Genomic DNA, 17,764 nt, shown 5'->3' on the forward strand with positions numbered 1-17,764 from the left:
TAGTCATCATAAGGTCGTCAGTTCTAAGACTGGTTGGATACGCACGCTTGCAAATGGAACATATCGTAGTATTGTAGATACAAACATCGAATTGTAACAACACAAAAACGAATAAAATAATAAATAAGTAAATAGCAAAAAACCTAAGACAGCACAATTATAAATAAAATAATACATTATTATAGAAATTAAAAGTCATGTGACGACATTAAAGGACACTATTAGTTTTATTATAATGGTGTACTTGTATATTGCTAAGGCAAAACACACACTGAACATAGAAAGTACATATTGTTTGTCGACATTTTTCCTTTTTACGTCGCATGAGCGTAAGTGCCTCCTGGGGATTTCGGATTTATTTTATTTTAGTTTTAATAAAATAACCTGCAGTACAAAACTCTTGAGCAAAACTTCTATTGAGGGGTAGTTTTGAAAAATATTTACTTTTCACCATTTTATTTGAAGAGCATTTATATTTTCTAATCGATAAACACATTAGGGGCTGATTTTTGAAGAACTATTTCTTAATGGACATATTTACGCTTGAAAGAACACACCAAATTTCATGTTTCCATTTTCAAAGGTTAATAGATTGTACGCTAACTGTTAGTCAGTCACGAAACTGTTTTATAACATATGTAAATATGCAGATAGATAATAACTTTTCGATTTTGAATTCAGGTAAATGAGGATGTATATGTAGGTAAGTCTTTACTTTTACAATCATTTTATAGAAATAACGAGACAGATTAGCAAAATATGAATTTTGCAATTTCTAATCCAACATTTGTTTTGAATTCTGAGTTCGATATATAACAAACCAATATTTTAAGGCAGAAAACAGATTTCCTATATCTATTTCGGAAACGATTTCCGCTATGTTTGGGTTAATTACATTAAGAGGTGATTTTTATTTGTCATTTTGACAGGGCATGTATTATTCTTTCCCTTAAAAAGGAACTTTGGTTCGTAAGTATAACAATTTTCTTCTTCAATGAATTGTTAGTTAAAATACATGTTTTTAGCATATTACTAGATATTCGAGAAATGCCATATTTTGCTATCAGATCTATTACAAATTGTTTTTTGTACGCGCAACATTGATTAAGTCCTGTAATTAAACAGCAAATACCAGTATTTTTACTTTTACAATCATTTTATTCTTATCTAAAGGGAATTTAATAAAATGCGTTTTTTTATTGGCAATACCTACATAGAACTAATTATCTTTCAAATGATGATTAAGTTTTAGTATGCAGCGCACCTAATGCGAGTAAGTTTAGTAAGAAAAAGAAGTTGAAATGGTTGAAGAAACTTCTGAACCGCAAAGGTAAGGCATTTCCCTGTAACATCTACATTCGTTATTATTATTTATATTATTGTAAATTAAATGCTCGAGCAAATAATAGTGAATTCAATAATTGCTTATTTTTTATTGGACTTTGAATCCAAGTATTTCAGTTAAACAAAAACAAAACGCAAAATTTATTCTTTATATGTACCTGTTTCTTCTTCCTTTTTCTCTCGCTAGCTATTTTGGTGAGTTTACTCAGGGATGCGCATTGTTTTCACGATATTTAATAAACATTAAATGTTTGAAGTAGGTGAAGCATTTACTAATGATAATAAGACTATATAAATAAAATGAATTTAACTTTAAAATGATAAAGCTGTTGTTGCAGTGACTGTTAAACAATTTAAACTATTTCAGAGAGGGCACTGGCCTTTATCACATCCTAAACAATGACGAAACCTTTACTATTAAAATATTTCATACGGTAATTGAAGAAAATGCGAAACAATTTCAGTTTTAGTATTTTATCCCATAGTTTTTATTAGCAGTTACAGTTACTACACCAATTACACTTTTCGTTCTTAATATCGCATAAGAATGGATGACGCTACATGAAATGGTTAAATAAGTGAGAAGGTAACGTATATAAAAGTACATATTTGTAATAGAAAATTGTACAATGTAAATTTTCTACAACGAACTTTAAGGGACTGAGCATCTTCGCATTTAATAAANACAATTTATATAAATGGGCTTAAGCTCATATCTATGATGTGGCGAATTTCGTAGGGAATATTGGAGGGATTGAAAATCAAAGAAAAAGATTTGTTTTTTATTGGAAAATCTACTATAGTACGAGAGTATTAAGTTTTTTGAATAGAAAGGAGTAGCCGAGGAAATTGCAATAAATATAGTTCAATACAATTTCACATTATTGTTTTGTTTTTATTGATTGATGACAAACAAATATGGGTGGGCGAAGTTTGGAATTGTGCTTAATTGATAGCCCATGGTGGTGCATTAGTTGTACCAGAACATATTAAAAATCGGTGGGTGCAATTCTCAGTAAAGTTGGAAAGACTCATGTTACTGTAGGTATCATTACATAAATCATGGAACTGTGACATTTCACTATGTGGATGATCACGGTCCCATCAACACTTTTTATTAAAAATTTGAGGGTAATGTTGTTACTATAAAAGTCGTTTTGGTCAAAAGAATTTACGTACCACCACCACGAGCATTAAACATTTCGATACTTAATTTTCGTTTTGAAAATGTTTGATTCGAATATGTTATTGATAGTTTTCATAGTACTTTATGATGGGTGTCAGCATGATAGCAAAAAATTCATGCAATTTTCGACACTGAGAAAAAAGATGACGACTCCCCACAAAATCTGGAGACTCCGACTGAATGAACTCTGGAACATTGAGAATTTACAGCAAATAAACGACTGCATCCTTTGATTGAGTCGACTTAGAATTTTAATTTTTTTACAGCTTCAAGGGATTGTAAACCAAAATATGTTATATTAATTTTAACTTAATACCTTTACGCGTTCCTAAGAAAAACGGTCCCGACAGACACAGAGACAAACATCGAAGTGATCTTATAAGGGTTGCTGCCTATTTTCCTTTTACTTTAAAAAACTGGGATATCTTTAGACAAAAATTTTCAGTCTCAGCGTCTCTGAGAGCGTCTCTCACAGTCTTTCACAGTCTCTCAGTTATTGCCTAGGTCTTTTTATAGATCTCTCACAGTCTCTGTATGAGAGACTCGAACGATAAAACTGTTAATTCAAGATCCGAGTCTCTCGTTCGGAGATTCGAGTCTCTCGTTCAGAAACTGGATACGAAATGGGGATCTCTCTATGAGCGACTCGAATCTCTCGTTCAGAGACGCTAAACGGTTCTTTTGACAGTCTCTCTCAGCGACACCAGAGAGACTCGATGAGAGACGGAGACTCAAGTCTCGCTTTGAGAGACTGAACATTTTTATCTAGGGATACTACAAAGAAATTCATCTGGCAACGCTGATTGTTACTGTTTAGTTCCTTGCTGCTGTAAGGACTTCGTTTCAAAAATGAAGGAATTACGGTAATTATACCTACATAAAAAACCTGATTGAGATTGTAACATGCCTGGTCGTTTACCAGGTCAAGATACTTTACCAATTTCCTTTTGCGGATATGTGACAACCTTAATAGGTCCTTTTTCGTATTGTACTACGTCGCTCTTCTCTCTAATAACAGAGTGCAATATGATTTCCTTTTAAAATAACTTCTCATCTTGGCGTTTCAGATGCAGCACGTTGCGTTTGTAACGGCGTAATAACATCGTTTCAAAATAGTGTTAACCATCATTAACCTTAATGATATTTCTCACATTGTACAGACGTTCGAGTCGAATTAAGCAAATTAATGCAAACTTAAAATGTGTGTTGACTGATGTAAAACAGACTACATCTGTAACGGATTCAAATGTACACAATACGAAGGAATTATCGTACAACCGCCGACTAAAAAATACACGTGGTTGCTGATGGTTACGTACGGTTCAACAAGTATTTTTTATGCACATAACTTACGACAGACGCGACGTTGAAATTTAACAAAATTTGCAATTTGTATCGGACAGCTGAAAACTAACACTTGCCAATAAATAAAAAAACATTTGGGATCTTGATTTGAATAAACGAATATCATCCTTTTCAAGAGCAAGTGCTGTTACGTTCACATTTGCACGTGCCGCATATTATCTACTGTTTTTTTGCAATAAATAAATTGTATTTTAATGCATATTTATTATGCTTCCGGATAATGCAGGTATTACATGACCATCTTAATTAATGCGAGTTTAATATCTAAGTAATTGAAATTTTGAAAGGTTAAATATACATGGATATCGCTATTTTCGATGTTTCATAAAGTTATTAAAAAATATGTTTTTTTAGAAGAACTAATAGCCTTGCTGCAGTTCACAATTACACTGATGTATATGTATTTACATTGACTGACTGTGCAGGAGCTGAAGAAGTTTGGTCATTATAGTCAATGGACGCTTTAGGGATGTTTGGNGAATTTAACAAAGAATTGATTTATGAAGAAAGATTTCGAGTTTGTTGAGTCAATGCAATTCTTTTGAAATCTACTGACTGATTGTTTTCGAGATAGTAAAGTAAAAGTGATCTTTTAACAATCTAAGAAACACGATTACGTCAATTGAAAGATCGTTCCATTTTATTTTTAACATCATTTTTACTGTATTATTCCACCTGTTACATAAATAAATAATAAATAAACAAAAGGGAGACAAAAATACTGGTATGCAAGGGATGAAAAAGTAGGGAAAGAACGAATATAAAGATAGGAGACGAAAAATTAGAAGTGTCTGATTTTAGGTATGTAGGAAGTCAGATAAGTCAGGACGAAAGGAGTAGTAGGAATATACAGCAGAGGATAGTGCAAGATCGAGTCGCCTTCAATAAAAATAAGTCACTTCTATTCTCGCGAACGATTAATTTAGAAATTCGAAAAAGATTGTTAAAGGTGTATGTTTTGAGCGCGGCCTTGTACGGGTGCGAAACATGGACAGTGGGCGCGGCGGAAAAGAAAAAGTTAGAATGAAGAGATGTTAGAAAGAATAGGACAACAGAAGACCCTATGGAAGTTAATAAGAAATAGACGAGATAGGTGGGTAGGAACCTTCTCAGGCATGAAGGTCTAGTCAGAGCCATATTAGAGGCAGAAACGAGAGTTAGGAGGGGTAGAGGTAGGCCTAGTTTAGATTACTGCTCGCAAACAGTCAAGGTTGTTCTAGTTTTAGGGAAATGCGAAGATTAGCTCAGGATAGGAAAGAGTGAAGGTTCGTGTCCAACCAGTCTTAAGACTGATTACTTTATGATGATGTTCCACCTGTTGTAATGCAAGTTTTGGCTACTATTTTTTATAGTTGTTTTTCTATTGATAAAATACATTTTATGACACTAAATTATGGGAAACATTAAGGTACTTTCTACATCGATTATTTATAATGAAACGTTTGAATTCATGTATCGACTGTAGTTTATTGTTGAAGCCGTTCAATTGCATAATAGTGAAAATACAAAGTCAACATGGACCTATATTAACCTAGACATTAAAAAGCTGAAAATAAAAAGAAAAATATGTACGAAACATTAAAAAAAAAGAAAATAAGAGAAAGTGTGTTTATGAGGTCAGCAGATGTGGTTTTTTCCTTGTCATTACAGAATTATANACGAATCTCCATAAAATGATGTGTAAAATTATTTTTTAAAATTTCAATAACTTTTTAACGGTTTAGTGAATCGATTTGTAATTTTTACAGGAGTTTTAGAATTGAATGAGGAACGTTCTTCCAAATTTTTATTTGTCTCGTAGCATTTTGACATACCTCCCGAACATTCTTAAGCAATTTACCACATATGTATTTCATATAAGTAGAATCGATAAATAATTGTTTGTCATCGTTCTTGTTGAAGTTTTCAAAGAGGTGTTTGTAAACTGCCGATTATTGCAAATTTGGGTGAAAGCCCAAAGTACATAAATAATTTAATGGATTGAGATTAGGTTTGCCCCTCAATCAATCCTTAAAATAAGGGATAACTGTCCGAACATATTGTCTTCCATCCCGAACATTCTTAAGCAATTTACCACATATGTATTTCATATAAGTAGAATCGATAAATAATTGTTTGTCATCGTTCTTGTTGAAGTTTTCAAAGAGGTGATTGTAAAGTGCCGATTATTGCAAATTTGGGTGAAAGCCCAAAGTACATAAATAATCTAATGGATTGAGATTAGGATTGCCTCTCAATCAATCCTTAAAATGGGAGATAACTGTTGGAACATATTGTCTTCCAAATATCATTAATTGAATTTTGCATTGTGAGCATATGTCCAGTCTTGCTCAATTATCCAACGCCTGCTTCTTAAATGCTTCTGCATGAGTGGTTATTATTAAGCACCTGCATTTCAAGGGTAGCCGTTACATTTTCCAGCAAGACCTGGTACCTGCTCACAAAGGATAACTGAATCAAAGACAGCGAGAGGACATTGTCTCAGCAATCATCCCTCTAATATGTAGTCGAGAGACAGCCCTGATCTCAATTTATTAGATTATGCACCTTGGGCTCTCTACCAAAAAAAGATGTAAACACATGTTTGGTATTTTATTAATGATAGATACCATTGGTTTAATTTCCTTGTATCCTTCTATAACTGAATGATCATGTCCTGACCCTACTTTTGTGGACTTTTAGCCGGTTTATAACCGTTGCCCGGGGTGTACCACTAGGAGGTAGTCCACTAACACCCCATCTTAAAGCATTACGAATTTAACAAAGATTGATTTATGAAGAAAGGAATTGATTTCGAGTTTGTTGAGTCAATTCAATTCTTTTGAGATCTGCTAACTGATTGTTTTCGAGATACTAAATGAAAGTGATCTTTTAGCAATTTAAGAAACACGATTACTTCAATTGAAAGATCGCTCCATTTTTAACAAAATTCCATTTTATTTTTGAAACCATTTCTACTGTCTTATTCCACCTGTTATATAAATAAACAAAAGCAAAACAAAAATACCGGTATGCAAGGGAAGAAAAAGTATGGAAAGAGAGAATATAATGGTAGGAGACGAAAAATTAGAGGAAGGTGTCTGATTTTAGGTATCTAGGAAGTCTGATAAGTCAGGACGGAAGGAGTAGTAGGAATATAGAGCAGAGGATAGCCCAGGGCCGAGTCGCCTTCAGTAAAAAGAAGTTACTTCTATTTTCGTGATGATTAATTTATAAATAAGAAAAAGACTGTTAAAGGAGAGTGGCGCTGTACGGGTGCGAAACATGGACGGTGGGCGCTGCGGAAAAAAAGGTTAGAATGAAGAGGTATTAGAAAGAATAGGACAACAGAGGACTCTATGGAAGTCAATAAGAAACAGGCGAGATAGGTTGGTAGGAACCTTCTCAGGCATGAAGGTCTAGTCAGAGCCATATTAGAGGCAGAAACGAGAGCTAGGAGGGGTAGAGGTAGGTTTAGATTAGAAAACTGTTGGCAAATAGTTAAGGATATGGGTTGTTCTAGTTTTAGGGAAATGCGAAGATCCAACCAGTCTTAGGACTGACGACCTTATGATGATTGTTCCATCTGTTGTAATGCAAGTTTTGGCCACTATTTCTTATCGTTGTTTTTCTATTGATTAAATACATTTTATGATACTAAATTATAGGAAACATTAAGGTACTTTCTACATCGATTATTTATAATGAAACGTTTGAATTCATATATCGACTGTAGTTTATTGTTGAAGCCGTTCAATTGCATAATAGTGAAAATACAAAGTCGACATGCACCTATATTAACCTAGACATTAAAAAGCTGAAAATAAAAAGAAAAATATGTACGAAACATTAAAAAAAAGAAAATAATAGAAAGTGTGTTTATGAGGTCAGAAGATGTGGTTTTTTCCTTGTCATTACAGAATTATATTCAGGATCTCTGCTCATTACATTGGTAAATTTGAATACCGATTAATCCAACAAGTTCCCTACTTTTTTTTTTACTTTTAGTCGAACTATTTAATTACTATCGGTAAATACCAATGACGAAAATATTCCGTTCAATTCAATTCTATTATTATCCATTCTTTCGTAATCGCTTATATCCGAGGAGTTCATCAAGCATTTCGACTTTGAGAGCTTAATCTTTTTTTTATCATCATCTTTACAATGTCATTGCCTATAACATCTATAAATAATTCATGATGAATAATTGTTCTTAAAACCCACAAACTTTTATGTAGTACCTATGTAAAGAACATACAAATAAGGACATCTACCGAACCATGGAATAAAACCTAGTAAATATACATGTAAGTGGTTCATTATGAAGAAATATACTATTATATTCACGTAGTATTCTTAACATAATAGTTTATAAGATGGTATGCATGAACTTTGAACAATTTAATCACAATTTATTAATTTTGACACAGTTATATTTTTTTGAATTAATTTTGAAAGAGGATTTAGACTGTTAGTTCAGTTTCTGTTTCTTCCCCTTGTTTTAAGAATGAGAGTGTGTTTATAAATTTATTAAAAGAACATTTCGACCGCGTTTATTATTTTTAAACCTGCACGGAAGTTAAAAACGCGGACATTACAGAGCAAAAACAGAATAAATTAAAAAAAAAAACTAGGACAACCATATCCTGCCTTAGTCCGCTAAAAATATTGATTATAAAATTTTAACAAAAAACGTGAATAGACTGTTTTTGGTTATAACTTACGATGAAGACATTACATCAGCCGGCTCATAGGTTTTCCAGGCTTGCGGTTTTTCGGTTTAACCGAGCAGACGCCATGTAAAAACAGGATTACGTACTGGAGCCTTAAATCATAAAGCGTCTTCACACAGTTCGATCGTTATTTTTATGCATATTTTCAGATTATGTAAGAGGCACTATTTTTAAAAATACAGTGTCAAAATGACAGCTAGGATTATGGAACTACAAGATTTGAAAGCTTCTTTGATTCAATTTTTCGTCTTTACTTCTAAAAATGTTCGACAGTGTTATAAAAAACGCAGTTTCTAAAATTTGGAACTTTGTTTTCATGCATAATTTGTTTTTTGGAACACAGCGTTAGAATCGTATAATTTAATTTGTTGGTATTAGTGGAAAAAAAAGTCCAAAAGTTATAGTACAGATTACTCCCCTAGCGAGAGTCGAAACGAGCCTAGGTTAAACTTGCGAGGACTTCTTCTTTTTATCATAAGATAGTAAGTGTATTTCTAAGGTTTGATAATCCTTTCGATTTTTAATCACTCTTCGCTTTTCTCCAAAACTATAGAACATCCCACGTCCCTAACCATAAGTGTTTGCGAAGAGTACTGCAATGTAGGCATTCTTCTATCCATCTTTAGTCCTATTTCTGCCTCCAATACGTCTCTAAAAGTGGGTACATTTACAATATTTTTCGAATTTCTAAAGTAACCGGTTGCGAGTACAGAAATTATTTCTTCATATTAAAAGGATTCGTTTTTGTTGGGCTGGACTTTGTTTTATGTCTCTATCGCATTTTCTATCCTATCTTATCTGACTTTCTAGATATGAAAAATCGGCGACTTAGCCAGATTCATACATAGTATACGAGGGTGGATTGATAAGTTTCCGGCCTGACCAAGAAAAACAAGGTTTTTAAAAATTTTTTTTTTTTATTTCTCAACATAATCTCCTCCAAGGCTGATACATTTCTCATAGCGGTGTTCCAGTCTATTAATGCCATCTCTATAGACTGATTCGTCAAGCTCCTCAAAATAACCATTTACAGCTTCGATTACTTCTTCATTGTCCGCAAATCTCTTACCGCCAAGCCATTTTTTGAGATTAGGGAACAGAAAATAGTCACTCGGGGCTAGGTCTGGAGAGTAAGGAGGGTGCGGCATCAATTCAAACTTTAGATCGTTGATTTTAGCCGTCGCAACGATTGACGTGTGCGCTGGTGCGTTATCGTGATGAAACAAGATTTTTTTCTTCGCCAGATGAGGTCGTTTAATTTTCACCTCGTGGCTCAAACGTTGCAATAAGTCTGCGTAGTATTGACCAGTGATAGTATTACCCTTTGCAAGGTAATCAATGTATATAATACCTCTTGCATCCCAAAAAACAGTAGCCATAACCTTGTTCGCCGAAAAAATTGTTTTTGCCTTCTTTGGAGTTGGTTCCCCTGGTCCAATCCACTGTTTAGACTGTTCTTTGGTTTCAGGAGTGTAGTGGTGGACCCACGTTTCGTCAACGGTTACGAATCGACGCAAAAATTCGCTTGGATTACGCTTATACAATGACAAATTTGCGGTAGAAATGTTTTTTCGAATCAATTTTTGGTCGACTGTTAGCAAACGCGGCACCCATCTTGCACAGAGCTTTTCCATATGCAAATGTTGGTGCAAAATATGTTGCACACGTTCATATGACATCTTACAGGTCTCAGCTATCTCACGCACTTTCAATCTGCGGTCTCCCAGCACTATTTGATGAATTTTTTCGATCATATCTGGAGTTGTGACCTCAACGGGGCGTCCTGAGCGAGGCCCATCAGAGGTGCTCACACGACCCTTTTTAAACTCGGAAACCCACTGCTTAACGGTTGAATATGACGGGGAGGATGTCCCCAGTGTTGAGTCCATCTCTTTTTTAATTTCCTTCGGCGTTAACCCCTTCAAATAAAAGTATTTGATGACAGCACGATTTTCCTGCTTTTCCATTTTTACGAAAACCACAGAGGCGTCTTGTTCAGCGTGCTGTCAAACCTACACTAGCAAGGAGATCGGGCTGAAACTATAGCTACAAGCTATCCAAGGATGGTACTATAGAATGTCACCTCAAGGTAGGCCTAGTGGCGTCATCTCTTGGTTAGGCCGGAAACTTATCAACCCACCCTCGTAGGTCAAGTCACGGTTCAGTCACCCAGTCAGATCAAAATATCGTGCAAGTCTGATTTGGCCGTTGTTTATAATATCAATAAAATCATATAAAATGCCTATAGGTAATAGTTCCCTTGATTGTGATCGAACCGTAACTTGAACTTTGGATACACAGATACATTATACACCAATGCGTGTAAATACTCTTAGAACTCTTAAACCCTATTCATACTATTGGTCAAGTCACAGTTAAATTGTGATCCAGTCACGGTCCGATCAAGAAATCGTTGGAGAGAAGTATCGAGATTAATGCCTGAACTTTGTATATACAGTAAAAAATTCGAAAAAGGTTGTTAAGGTTAGAGGGCGGCGTTGTACGGGTGCGAAACATGAAGAGTGGGCGCGGCGGAAAATAAAAAGGTTAGAAGCTTTCGAAATGTGGTGTTACAGGCGAATGATGAGGATACCGTGGATAGAGAAGGTTAGAAATGAAGAGGTATTAGAAAGAATAGGAGAACAGAGGACTCTATGAAAGACAATAAAAAATAGGCGAGATAGGTTAGTAGGACACCTTCTGAGGCATGAAGGTCTAGTCAGAGACATATTAGAGACAGAAACAGGAGTTAGGAGGGGTAGAGGTAGACCTAGGTTAGATTACTGTTAGCAAATAGTTAAGGATGTGGGTTGTTCTAGTTTTAGGGAAATGCGAAGATTAACTCAGGATAGGAAAGAGTGGAGGTAGGTGTCCAATCAATCTTAAGACTGACGACCTTATGATGATGATGAGGATGTATTTATAAAAATAAATCATTCATTTTCGTATCCATAATCAATACCTTTTCCCTTCAAGGAAATTCTTCGTATTAATAAAGTAAAAGGTACAGATTAGCTCCTACTTTTTTCTACAAATTAGTTGAAATCAACGTGTTTGTGTTCCGTGACAGCTGTTTATTTTATTCGTTTAATACATTCCTGATTTATTTGTGCAGTGCTGAAAGTTTGCAAATGGTTCGCACAATAACGCACAAATATTTTCATTTTCTGCACAGATGATACGGCTGCTCCACGTGTTTCGAGATACGCGCCAACAAATCCTCTTCAAATCTAAAAAACGTTTTAAAATCTGATTCTCGTAGTGTACGTCTTGGTTTGTAGTATTTTCTTGTCTGTAAATGCACCATATCAGGCATAACAAACACAACACTGGAACCACACAACTAAAGATTACTTATACAAGTCCTTTTAGATAGATTTTAACATAAAAGCAGTCCTACAAATACATAAATTTACACGTTACAAGCTCAGTCATGCATGGACAGCTACTGAGAAGTTGAAAAGAGCGAGAAAAGTTGTTGTGAAACTTCCTTCTTTTAGAAAAAAATCCTTAAGTTTTTGACTAGATGCTTCTTTTTGTAAATACAAATTATGTAAAACTTTTTACTTTAAAGCAAACCCTCGAAGCAAAACCTTTTTCTTCGTTTTTCTTTATGCATATACCTTGAAAGAATTGCTTCAATTTTTGGAAGCAAACGGCTTCTTTTTATAAATACCACATAATGATTGACCAACAGCTATAAGCTTTGATTCACAGGGTGAGATTACGGTCTGATACAGTCACGTAAAATTTTATTTCCTATTCAGATGAAATTTATTAAGACGTATTAAATTTATTTATTTATTAATATTTCTCATCGATTGAAACATCTTTACAATAATACTTGGAAATATGTTTAGACAAATTAGTTGAGATAAAATATAAACGTAAATACTATAGATAAACTTTGTATGTAGGTATATCGTTGATTAGAAATAAAAAAAAAATTTTTGTTAATTATACATGTAAAGGCATGTGTACACATGTACATTAAATAAATTATTTGATACGTTATTAAATTTATTCAATTATCTTATCGTTGTTTAAATATTAATATACGTGCATAGAAATAAATATCAAAGCAGTTTTATTTCGAAGAATAACAAAAATATTAATTTAGTTTAGTTTAATTTCCGTCGGTAATAGAAAGGAAATTTAAAAACATTTAAACAAGTACCTACATACATAGATAAATTGTGGCATTATCTATCATGTGCATCTGTACGATGTTTTCGCGTATAAAACGAAATATAACAAGATATACAGATAAGAAAACATATACGTACGTATTTACTTTAAGTTAGAATGATCACTGGAGGAGTGTTTTTTATATTAGTTTTAGTGAGAGTGCTTTAATTTAATTTTTCTGCTACTCAATGCTTTCAATTACGTTTAAATATCATTGGCCTAAAGACTTATGTACATGAGTCTTGAGTAATAATTTTAAGTGCTAATCCAATCATATTCTTTTGAAAATTTCAATTGGCGCCAGGATTTGTTTAATATGAATACATTTAAATCATTATGAATTGACTTTCTTCGCAGAGAATAGCAGATATCAAAGTAAGTTTTGATTTTTCTTAATTTTCGATTAAGTACTGTTTTTAAACGGTTTTACAAGTATCTGTTTAACCAAAACTATCAAAATCGTTAAACTTAATTACATTAAACATTTAATATAAATGTTTATCGTCTATTATTAAAGTTGCACACATTTTTTGGAAACAGTTTTTCAATATTTCGTAACATAATCATTTTGTACATTTTGTCATGTTTCTCAATTTGTAAATATTTTTTTCTAATGTAATTTGCAATTTCTTACAGAAATTTACGAACAAAATCGAAATGATTATGATATTTTTGAGCTGTAATCGATAAGAATGTGATAATTGAAAGTTTAAATTTCTATTTTACGGTTGTTGAAAATTAAATCCAATTTCTAAAAATGAATTACATATTGTGTTTGTGAAGATCATTTTTATCACTGGCTTACACTAAACTGCTTAGTATCGATTACCTTGGCAGATTCGATATCTTCGTACCGAAACTAAAAATATTTTGAATCAGTAGTAATAACTTTTCAAACTACTTTGATATTCGTTTTTTTTTTATTCTAAGTGTTTGGAATCACCTCGAAAGATTTAGTGTCCTAAATATAAATAGGGATTAGATATTGTAATAGAGCCAATTTTTTATGCGACGTAGAAATAAATGTCTCCTTTATCTTTGCAACTCATTGTTAAGTAACTGAATAAGCAAAATTTAGGGATTTTTAAATACTTTTATTACCTACAATGGTAAACTGTTTATTAAATATTTACATTTTTGTGAGATTTATTAGCTAAAATTTTTATAAACATCTACTCAATTTCTTTTTTTTTTCAATTAGGACGATAAAGAACAGTTTACAATGTGAAAAAATAAGATTACGTTTCGTTAGGTTTTCTTTCTAATTGAACGGTACTGACAGTTACGTTAAAAAAAAAACATTTACCGACGGTGAAACTTATAAGCCTTATATATAACTATTAATTATGATAAATTGTCTATCATTGAATATCCTAGATCGAACATTATTTCTTCCAAATATTTGCGAAAACTTTAGGAAGTCGGTCGTTTTCATTCTTGAAACCGGAAAACACGTTAATTTAATAATGTATTAAAAGCGTGCAATCAGCCATTTCCTTTTTAATTTATTTGTATGATAATAACCAAGGGTTGGCCTACAAAAATTTGGAGCTGTGACAAGATCTTCACCCTAAACATGCTAAATTAACCCGGGTACAAAAATTCATGAAAAACTAGCCCTTTTTATAGGCCTATGCCTTAATTATGTCAAATTCACTACAACCCTTTTAATGATAAACACATATTTTAGTACATTTCTACCTTTTATTTAAAAAAAACCTTAACGGGTGTTAATCAGTAAATAGATTATCGTGAAATTGCCATGTTTAAAGTGTAGATCAGGAAAATCTGCATTCGAAAATTCAGGCCTATATTTTTCCTGACCTACGCCTTAAATATGCCAATTTCTCGAAAATCCTTTTACTGATGAACATTCTGTTAACGTTTGTTTTAATTTCTTTTGAAATAAAGCGTGGAATGCACTGAAATGTGTTTATTATTAAGTGGATTACAGCAAAAACAATTGACTGATTAGGGCGAAGGTCTGTAAAAACTGCCCATGAAAATTGTAGGCCAGTATGACCATTTCATTATGTTAATATTTATTTACAAATTACGTGAAAATCAGCCAGTTATTCATGAATTTTCATACCTTTATTAATTTGACATGTTCATTACGACGCAAAACTATTTTAAGTCAACGAAGGTTTACGAACGGTTGATTGTATATTTTTAATACACCATTAAATTGAAATTCTTTCCGGTTCGGAGATAGAAAACGCACCAAGTAAAATTGGAACGATTTCGGTTCCATCTGCGCAAAAATCTCATTGTTTTAGAGGGTAATAATTTTATTGAAGGAGCCGACCAAATCTTGTCAACTGCATTCTTCTGAGGGTTGCTAGGTTTTGATGTAGCTTTTATTTAATTATAATTTGAACTTCATAAAATTTCTTTAAGTACAAGTATAACTTTCAAAGTCTATAGAAACTACAGAGATAACATCATAATAGAAAATGGACCAGATTCTAATTTAGCATCATCATCATCATAAGGTCCCATGTAGGCAGTCAGGACAGAACCGAGTTTGTTAGACTAAGCATGATAAATGCCTGGTTTGTCACTTCGGTGTAAGCCTGATTGGTAAGCTTGGTTACGACTGGACATTTAATGTCCATGAACGAAATTAATCGTTTTGGTACTTTTGGCTAAACCTCGGTACAGTAAGGATTGGTCATGACTACGTTGCCCAGTATTAAACGTAGCTTGACGAAACAATCATGTACCGAACCTTGACACTTGAACATTAGTTCAATATTGACAAGACTATATTTGGCTGCTCAGTATTAGACATAACTTAAAACCTTAATGTACTTTAACACTTAAAGATTAGCCGAACATTGGTCCAATATTATCAAGTCAATCCTTGTTTTCCCACTACTGGTTCAGGTATGGTCCTAGCGTTAACTACGGGTATTTCTTACATGTGGTCTTTAATCCGAAGACTGGTAGATACGCATCTACACTTCTTCTCATCTTGAGCCAATCTTTGCATTTCTCTATAACTAACGCAACCTACATAGTTGAAAACAGGAATCTGATCTAGGTTTTACCTCTGTCTCTATAGGTATAATTATGCTTCTAACTAGCCCTTCATATCTGAGGTGTTTCACGCCTTACTTATTGATATCCATAACGCCTTCTTTGACAAGAATTATTTTTTGGGAAACAGTAGTGACTGACTGACGAACATTTGAACGAGAATTAGGTAATATAGTAGTATCTTATAGGCTTATTACTTTTATTCACCAAATTTGAAATGAACATCTTTAAAAAGAAGTCACTCACATGTAGTTCCAAAACTTCCTTACTAGACGAATGTTTTGTTGAGATTTATTTACCACTAAATTTATTAAGTGCAACTTTTATAATCTCAAAAAACTATAAGATGATAACATCACAATAATAAAAAATTGCTCCAAACTTTTCAACTAAACTCTAATAATATTTAAACCATTCAATCCAAATCTTAGTAAACAGGGGAATTAAACGAGAAAATCACATTATTTGAATGGAATCCAGAAGTGGGAATACGGTTGGGTTGAGCAGGTTTATGAGTTAAAAAAGCATAAACCTGGAAGCAGCGTAATTGCTAACTGCATCTTACGAAGACTCTCTATTGAGATTTTGTGGTGTATACCTATAGTTATCACGATGCTCTGAAAATATTCGAACTACCAAATGTATCTCACTCATTACATGAGCATATAATGAGTTCAGGAATTCAAGACACGCATCATAGTGAGCAACTTCTTTTTAGAAAATTACATACGGCATATTATTTAGTTTTAAATAAAAATCTCTTCCTGGGGATGGACTACCGATTGACTTCTTTTCTTGGAGTGCTTTTTGTTATATTTTGTGCCTTGATCTTGTATTAAATGATACTACCACATCATTCCCAAAGTGAACCAAGTTGCGGTGTCTTGTTGGAGAACATTCAGCAGTGGTCACTCGATAAATTTGATCTTCTGAATGATGTCACAGGTGTCCCCACAAGGTGCATTTTGTAAAAACGCCTCAAGGCATACATTTTTTATTCTCTGCTTTCCCAAAATTGCGAATAAAAAACAAACATCTTTGAAAAAAATTGGTCTTCACGAGTGATTGGTCTTCCCAAAATCTCATGACTAGACGAAAATTATTCCAGTCAGAAATTACACTGAAATTTACGTCAGTTTTCATTGTTTGATTATGTCAAACACCTGATCAACAAGTGCTCATTATTAATCACCAGGAAAAATAATACTAAACAAACAGTATAGTAATAAATAATAGTAGGATAGTTGTAAATAGTAGGTAATACCTCCACGCACGTCGTGGGTTTGATTATTATTACCGGCACAGACCGATCTATCTGTGAAAAGCGTTCGCGAGTCTATTTCGCGGGTCATTCAAGTACCAGCATCCGAATGGAAGTGCGACTACTACAATCACTATTAGAGAAGCAGTTCACGGGTTTGGAAGTGATAAAGTACTTTGGCATTGCCAGTGAACTATAATAGGGCCTCAATTAGCGTCGGTACTTTTTGTGTTCACCACTGACAGGACGTGAATTAATTAGGTGCGTAAACCACTATTTTTTTTTCTGAATCTTTAGACGTACAACGTGGACCATGAATGAAAGAACGAATGAATGAATAAGTGAATGAAAATATTAAAGCTTCTCATTATCTCAACGTGTATCTACCATCGAAAGAGTATTTTGATAATTGTCTAAAATTAAAATTATAAAAATAGTTGTTTTCTTTAACTGGGATAAAAGATTATTATTTAATTGTAAATAATAATCGTAACGTAACTAATGAATTTTTATTTTTATGTGTGGTATATTATCATTACGAAAAATTCCAAAAAAATATTTTTTTTAGAAATTGATTCCAGGAATAATAAGTACTTAATGTAGATATAAATTAACCAGAATATTTTGATAATAAATTACCTACCCAAAATTAAATCAGTCTAA

The 17,764-nt window shown here is 33.2% G+C and overlaps 1 protein-coding gene across 4 annotated transcripts in view; it reads left to right on the forward strand.

Moving 5' to 3' along the window:
* The first annotated feature begins 1,245 nt into the window (after window positions 1–1,245).
* The window catches only part of LOC108739580 (organic cation transporter protein-like), a 62,209-nt gene continuing 45,690 nt past the window's right edge, over window positions 1,246–17,764 (forward strand). Inside the window, exon 1 of one of the 4 annotated variants that reach the window (XM_018473553.2) lies at window positions 1,246–1,330. In XM_018473553.2, the coding sequence (XP_018329055.1) occupies window positions 1,302–1,330 (29 nt within the window). In that variant the 5' untranslated portion in view covers window positions 1,246–1,301. The other 3 variants (XM_018473552.2, XM_018473555.2, XM_018473554.2) reach the window with 3 other exon arrangements.

Source organism: Agrilus planipennis, unplaced genomic scaffold (assembly GCF_000699045.2).
Source record: "Agrilus planipennis isolate EAB-ADULT unplaced genomic scaffold, Apla_2.0 scaffold173, whole genome shotgun sequence".
Lineage (NCBI taxonomy): Eukaryota > Metazoa > Arthropoda > Insecta > Coleoptera > Buprestidae > Agrilus > Agrilus planipennis.